The 7,799-nt window shown below is 34.2% G+C and overlaps 1 protein-coding gene across 1 annotated transcript in view; it reads right to left on the bottom strand.

Moving 5' to 3' along the window:
* Window positions 1-124: 124 nt before the first annotated feature.
* The window catches only part of LOC111050347 (26S proteasome regulatory subunit 10B), a 52,782-nt gene continuing 45,107 nt past the window's right edge, over window positions 125-7,799 (bottom strand). The window contains exons 7-9 of the mRNA XM_022336660.2: window positions 5,202-5,302; window positions 3,767-3,929; window positions 125-408 (exon numbers count right to left, since the gene is read on the bottom strand). Of these exons, the coding sequence (XP_022192352.1) occupies window positions 218-408; window positions 3,767-3,929; window positions 5,202-5,302 (455 nt within the window). The 3' untranslated portion in view covers window positions 125-217. The remainder of the gene's footprint in view (window positions 409-3,766; window positions 3,930-5,201; window positions 5,303-7,799) is intronic.

Raw genomic sequence — 7,799 nt, 5'->3', positions numbered from 1 at the left:
CAAGAGATGCCTATGGAAAAGTTACAATCTTGATTAACATAAATTGATAATTATTATATAGTACAGAAAATAAAGTAAACAATGATAGTTGAAGATTTTTGATTGATGCAATGAAAATCATGAACCAGTTCGAAAATTATAGGTTTAATAATACATTGAAATAAGATTATTCGAAATTCAAAATGCATTATTGATAATACGTTTAGAACAGTGCGGTTTAGACAGGTTTGTAATCGAGCTTCGATTCCAGGTTCTTGTGATCAGCAACCTTGCGCACAGCTTTCATGAAATCTTCCTGGATGACGTACTCTCTCTCTGCGCGGATGGCCACAAGGCCGGCCTCAGTACAGATGTTTCTCAGATCGGCACCGTTGAACCCATCCGACAACTTCACTACAGCTTCGTAATCTGCAAAATCAATCACAATTATAATATTAGGCTATATAGAATTCAATAGAGGATTGTTTAAAGCAAAGTTGCACGCAGATGGAGAGATAAGCAGAGACAAAATCTGAAACTGAAACAATAACGTGAAGGCTGAAAAATATGGCACAGCATCATAATTATTGACCACTTACATGTTTCGACAAACTTGATATTATGGAATTTATTTGTTTGATAATATATGTACATAGATCTCTTTCTATCTTGAAAAATTAGTTTATATGAAACATTCATAATGGATTGAATGATGATAAGATTTTATCTTGAAAGTGAAATTATTTGAATCTGATTGAGAGGAATGTCATTCCTTGGTCATTTTTGGGTAACAGACGTGGAAGATGTCTCAATTTCTTCGTTAGGTCTAGCATAATGAGAAACGCGATGACTGCCAAAATGTTTAGAGTTTTGCTATATCGCTTGTATTTTAATAACCGTTCAAGATATTCTGCCGTTTTTCGAACGAAAATATTCTAATAATCTCCCTCTACAATTTTTGTTTTATAAAATTTCCCTTTAAAACGCATACTTTATTAGTTATTACCTTCAAACATCCTACAAAAACTTTTTTCTAATTTTTTTCAAATTTATTTCTTTTATAACTTTTTTTGTGCAAGAGATACAGAGAAATGTTTAGCTTTGAAACAATCGCGCTGTTCCTCAATAAATGTGTTCTCCAGCACCCTCCAAAGAAAACCCTGCATGATTTCTAGTGCGTTTTTCCATACGTATGAGGTAACAAGCTAGAACTATAAAATCGATTTTTTCATGACTACTTCAAAAGATAGAGACTTGCAAATGATCTCAATTTCTTTGTTACAACAAGCCAAATAAGAATATTGATGATGGAAATTACAAAAATATTCGACATCATTAGAAAAATTCAAGATGGTGGTCATTACTGACAATAGTTTTTATATCGCTTCCTATTCAGTTATTGTGAGAGATATCGGATTGATTTTCCCACCAAAGTCTTCAGAATTAACCAAAATATATAATATTCGAGAGTATCGTCTCATTTGAAGTACGGTACTCATAATTCAACTCTTGAAACATACATTTCTCGGGGACAATATAACACTTTCCACCCTGTAAATGTGATCGCAGTAGACCTATACTAATATTATTGGCACAGTGTTGTAGAATATATCCAAGTCCATATTTCAAAGCTGGAGCGTCAACGGTTGTTACCTCATGCGCGAAACGCACCAGAAATATTGCAGGTTTTTCAATGGGGAGCGCTGGAGAACACATTTATTGAGGTACAGCGCATGAAGATATATCGTTTCAAAGCTGAAAAAACAATCTAAATTTCAATGATTTAACATTTATCTGTATCTCTTGCACAAAAAAGTTACAAAAAAAAGAAATTTGAGAAAAAAGTTTTTTAGGAGGATTGAAGATCATAAAACTTAAGTGTCAACTAATAAAATATGCGTTTTAAATGGAAATTTTATAGACAAGAATTGTAGAGGGAGAATATTAGAATACAAGCGATATAACAAAACCTAAAACATTTCGGCGGTCATCTTGTTTTCGAGGTGTTTGCCTGTGATTTCGACTTATCATCATCGCGTTTCACATTATGCTAGACCTGACGAAGAAATTCATACATCTTCCATGGCTGTTACCCAAAAATGACCACGGAGTGCCTTTTTCATGGCATTTGCGCCCTAAGAACTAAGAACTAATTAGTCCAGTCAAGGAAAGATTATAGAGGGAAAAGTTTGGAAGACAATTTTTGACCCCGCAGTTCTGTTTAGGGTAGTAAGGAGGTAAACATATCAAAAGTCCCCAGCCCTACCCCCTGTGCTAAGGGAGTCAGGGTGGTTTAAAGGTACCATTTTTTGGTTTCTCGCAAAAAACTTGTAAACTATGTATCCTAAGGACTTGACTGGCATAAAGCAAATTAAAGCTTACATAATTTCCTACAATATTCATTACACAACTTTTTTATATCTCCTCTAGATTTCAAGATATCTGCTCTTGAAGGTGTGACATTTAAAAAAAAACACTATTAAGGTGGAATAAAAAGATGTTCTCAATTCCACAAAGTTTTTATTTGAGTCCATTTATTTGGACAACATCTTTTTATTTCACCTTAATAGTGTTTTTTTTAAATGTCACACCTTCAAGAGCAGATATCTTGAAATCTAGAGGAGATATAAAAAAGTTGTGTAATGAATATTGTAGGAAATTATGTAAGCTTTAATTTGCTTTATGCCAGTCAAGTCCTTATGCCAGTCGAGTGTCTACTTGTCACCTCGACATTCTGAGCACAGGCGGCAGCTTATCCCTTAGCGAAAATATATCGCTACCGTCAACTTGTCCCTCCGTCAGCATGTCACTTACTGGAATGGCAGGTTCCATCCTGTCGGGACCTTGCTTGCTTGCGTCAAGTGGTCACTCCGTCAACATATCACCTTCTTAAATAGCAATTATAATACCTATTATAATTAATGTCCTATCACATTTTATCATATATCCATCGATTAGGAAGTCATTCCCATAAATAGCCAGAGAATTTTCGCCTCATAATTTTATAACTTGTTTCCGTTTTTCGAAACAATGTTCCATATAATGGTTTATTCTAAGTCATACTTTTTCAATGTACTATAATCTTAATTATCCAGCTAATCTCGTTTCCCAAGCTTGAGCTTGCTATTTTGGGGAAGTATTTCCTAATGTTTTATTGTGTAGAATTATTTCATTATTCTATTGTATAGTTTATTGCTCTCTTTTGTAAATTCGTCTTGAAGTTAGTTAAATGGATTTTGAGAAGATGAAGATTTCAAGAAATCCATCCTCTTTACATAGTTCAAGCCACTTTTCAATCAAACGGAATGGTTGAATTTGAATTTCAGAGAAAAAAGCTTGAAGAGAATAAAACTACCTACAATTCTAGTCTAATTGGATGTTTTTTCTTGTATTAATCTCCAGTTAGTGAGTGCCAAGTAGTGCCAAGTTGCGCACACCTTTCAAACTTTGAGATTGAATGAAAACATTAGTTTTGGCAATTCTTTTGCATGGCTCCCACCGGAATCTTAGGTGACATCCTGTCGTTGCCGTGCACGATAGAGATCACCTGTTCGCTCGCGTCAACTAATCCTACCGTCAGCATGTCACCTCCTTAGAGAGGAGACAAATTGTCGGCTTCAATAGGTCACCTCCAAGAACCAGTTGTCGGGGTGACACCCAGACATCTACCCTCTGTACATTTTCTGTACATACTTTGAGCACTGCACATTCCATGAACTAAAACAGGAGACAATTTTATATAAGTAAGAATATGAAGACTGTGATGATGAGGAAGCGATAATATTACCAATATCTCCGTGCTTAGCGATCGGTGCAGCATGGATTTTCAAAATTTCGAGTCGAGCCTGCTCATTGGGAAGTGGAATTTCAATTTTACGATCGAGACGTCCAGGACGGAGAAGGGCAGGGTCCAGAGTATCTGGCCTGTTGGTGGCCATAATCATTTTCACCTGAAGCACAAACATAAAATACTTTCACATTCAAAGCTTCAATATAGTTAAACACAAGCTCATTAATAACATTTTCATCAAAACTAATTGATGAAGTAAAACTCATTTTTGTATGTGAATAAATTAGAGACAATTCAAATAAGAGGTTGAAAAAGTATCTGTTCAAAGACCGGCCAGGTTGGCCTAGTGATCTGGGACGTAACAGCATTCAGTTTGCTAACACCGCCTGGTTCGCGCACATGCAAAACGCTTTAATGTGTATCTTGCCCAATTATTTTAATTATAATTATAATCCATTTATTTCCTCTTCAATGATACAAACATTTTTGAATAATAGTAACACAAAAAGAGAGAAAGGGGCATGGGCTTCACATGGTATATGGAGACTGCTCTATTCCAACACTTGCTTTGGTTTCATTGACGCTGATTCTATGTTCAAATACTCAATCATTCTTTTACACAGTTCATGTTATCAATCTTCTAATGTTCAAGAAGACCTCAAAGGATAAATTTTTTCATAAACGTTGAAAATTTTAAATCTGTTGCATGATCAATTATTGAAAGTGGGCACAGTCAAAAGGGGTTTTAGCTGCCTTGACAACCAGAGGTATCGAAGATTCGTACCAGGTGTGACCAAGATATTTTTCCATTTATTTGGGATGGATACATAAACTCATTGGCCCTGAATGCCTATTTAGTTACTTCGAGACACTACACATACAGGTTCCTTCCGTTAATTGTGATCAACCCCTGTACTATTCTAATGGGTGGAACAATAAACAGATCAGCAAGTTCATTTATGTGAATTCACCCTTATTATAGAATGTTTGTAAACTTGATTTTTTTTTTATAATGAAGGCATACTAGCACATGTCGTAAGTATCCCATCATAGTCATTTGAAGCAGCTTATATTCGTTTTCAGGGAGCATATGCATGAAATACTAAAATGATTCAAATTGAACGAGTAATTTGAATAAGAAAAAATGAAAATGCATAATCTAAAACTTGGTAAACTATAATACAATGAAGAAAAGAATTGGTTTATACGCGTACGGGATAGTGCATCATCACGTCTGAACTACTGGACTGATTAACTTGAAATGCTGCATATTGATTCTTAATTTACCAAGGCCTATTTTAAGTTCTAAGTTCTATTCAGTTTAAAATAGGCCTATTTTAAGTTCTAAACGATTTCAGATTGCCAAGTTTTCAATTTGACCCTTGCGGAGCACGGGTTACTTGCTAGTTATTGATAAAGGAATAATTTTTACCAGTCCAAGAGAATCGAATCCATCCATCTGATTCAACAGCTCCATGAGAGTTCGCTGAATCTCACGATCAGCAGACGTTCCCTCTGAGAAACGACGTCCACCTGTTCCAAATCATTCCATCTTATTAACCAATTATATACATAAAAAAAATCACGCACAATATAAACGGGGAAGTTGAAAGAATGACTGAAAAAACACAATCAAATTACCAAATTTATCGAAATAAATAAATGATGGTATAAATATGTAAATGAATCAGGTTATAATAAGCAAAACATTTATTGGAAAAAGAAATAACCCGTCCTCATTATTTCTTAACCCATGAAACCTAATATTGTTATTGTAATTTCAGAAGTGAAGTCTTTGAATTTATTGTCAAACAAATGCAAAAAGTCTAAATCAATACAATCAACTTTAAATAAGATTTTCCGGAGCTACAAAATGGTATGAATGTAATTCATATTTCTCAAGAAAAACGAAAAATAGATCATAATTATGTACAGAGAGAAGATGGAGTGAAACGCCTATTCAAATAGTGATTGTTTAGTGGTCCTAGGATTCATCTACAAGAAAGACATGACTGTGATGCAAACAGTGGATCTTATTGTATAATGAGGTCAAAACATCTCAATTTCCAAAAAAGGTGCTACCATGTGATTGTAAAAAAACATACTCTTCCAAGAGAGCCTAATGTCCTAGTGCCTTACTAGCTATTAACAAAGATTGAGTAAATTAGTTATACTTGTTGTCAATCATTTTGTAATGCGACTATAGTGAATTTTAATCTATTGGATTATCATATTAAATGACAAGTTTGCCTTTTTGAACGAGCGTTGGCGAGCTTCAAGTTGTTGTTTGTATTTACTACAATAACTTAAGAAAGAATTAATCACTCAGCTTCAAATTTTGAACACGTATTCTTCGAACCTTTTTACAGGTCAAGTTCGATGGACAACAAAATTGATTCACTCCTTCGTCCTTTTTCAATATATAACAAATAACATTGAAAGTGCACAAGAAAAATCTGGTGTGGCGCACTCACACAACTTTCCTTGCTGTTATGAGAATTGATCACCTGACGCTAGTGTTCTCGCGCATCTGAGCCAGCTGGTGACAGGACAATAATGCTGGAGACATACAAGGTCTGCTATCTCTTCATAGTGAATCATTTAATAGAATCAACAGTTACCAACAGTTTGCAATTGGATAATCACATTTTCTGGAATTTCGAGCTTATTTTCAATTTTAGGTGAAAATGTTACTGAAAATCAATTGTAGAGAATTTCATGCTCAATCTTTTCCACTCGAATCTTTTTGTTTAAATTGTATCTGAAGCCTGATAATATGGGAATATAAAATCAAACTTTGCATAGATGGGGCGGAGGTCCAGAAATTTTTACAAATATGGGATTTGTGACACTTGATAGAGCTTATCAATTTCTATTTTAAGTATGAATTTGATCAAAATTGTTGGAGCCGTTTTTGAGAAAATCGCGAAAAACCCTGTTTTTCACAACATTTTCGCCATTTCAGCCGCCATCTTGAATTGCATTTGATTGAAAATGTTCATGGCGGATACTTATAGTGTGAGGACCTTAAGTTCCAAATTTCAAGTCATTCCGTTAATTGAGAGATGAGATATCGTGTACACAGACGCACATAAAAAAATATGATTTTAATATGATTTCAATACATTAGGTGTTTACGAGTTTGTGTTTCTTGAATAGCTCCAAATTTCTTAAATAACTCAATATTATTCGTTAAAAGTGGTAATTGAGTGGAATATTTCTGATTAATTTATCAATTTAAGCCATCTAAATTCAAAATTTATAGTTTTAATGTTTATTTCGGACCAAAATTTTATAAAAATTGTACACGTGAAATTCTAACCTTATCTTGGACTTTGTAACCTTTAAATTTGGAAGAAAAATAGCACAAAGACTACCTTATTATTTCATCTTTCAGTGTTATTGCATTAGTGTTATTTGCATTGTAAATAAATGAATAAACATACACTCATACACACACACACACACACACACAAACACACACACACACACACACATACAGACTAATAGCCAAAAACCACTTTTTTGAACTCAGGGGACCTTGAAACGTATAGAAATTTAGAAATTGGGGTACCTTAATTTTTTTCAGAAATCAATAGGCCTCTTTCCTTACGACCTATGGTAATAGGGCAAGGAAAGTAAAAAAAGTTTGTTGTGATCCCAAATTTTTTGTTCATTCAGTCACCATTTCACCAGTTTTCCCATTAATTCATTCATAACATCAGCTGAGGCTATTTGGAAGCTATCACACAGACATTTCTTTATGCACTGACACATGATTTCAGCTGGTTAATATACAACACAATTCACAACTTTTACATCAACAAACTGATACGGGTTGAGATGTCAATGTGCGGTTTTCGCCATTCATTTTCTCTTGGACTCTGTATGGAAATCATGTATCATGAATTTGGATTCATATGAGGGACAAAGATGTTGAAGCGACAGAGTAGTTTTTGAAGAGTAAATTTTCATTTCAAATAGGAACCCCAATGAAACCTACTGTCAATATTATTCTTGTGGAAGAAAT

Source organism: Nilaparvata lugens, chromosome 3 (assembly GCF_014356525.2).
Source record: "Nilaparvata lugens isolate BPH chromosome 3, ASM1435652v1, whole genome shotgun sequence".
Classification (NCBI taxonomy): domain Eukaryota; kingdom Metazoa; phylum Arthropoda; class Insecta; order Hemiptera; family Delphacidae; genus Nilaparvata; species Nilaparvata lugens.
This window is presented reverse-complemented; position numbering and strand designations above follow the sequence as displayed.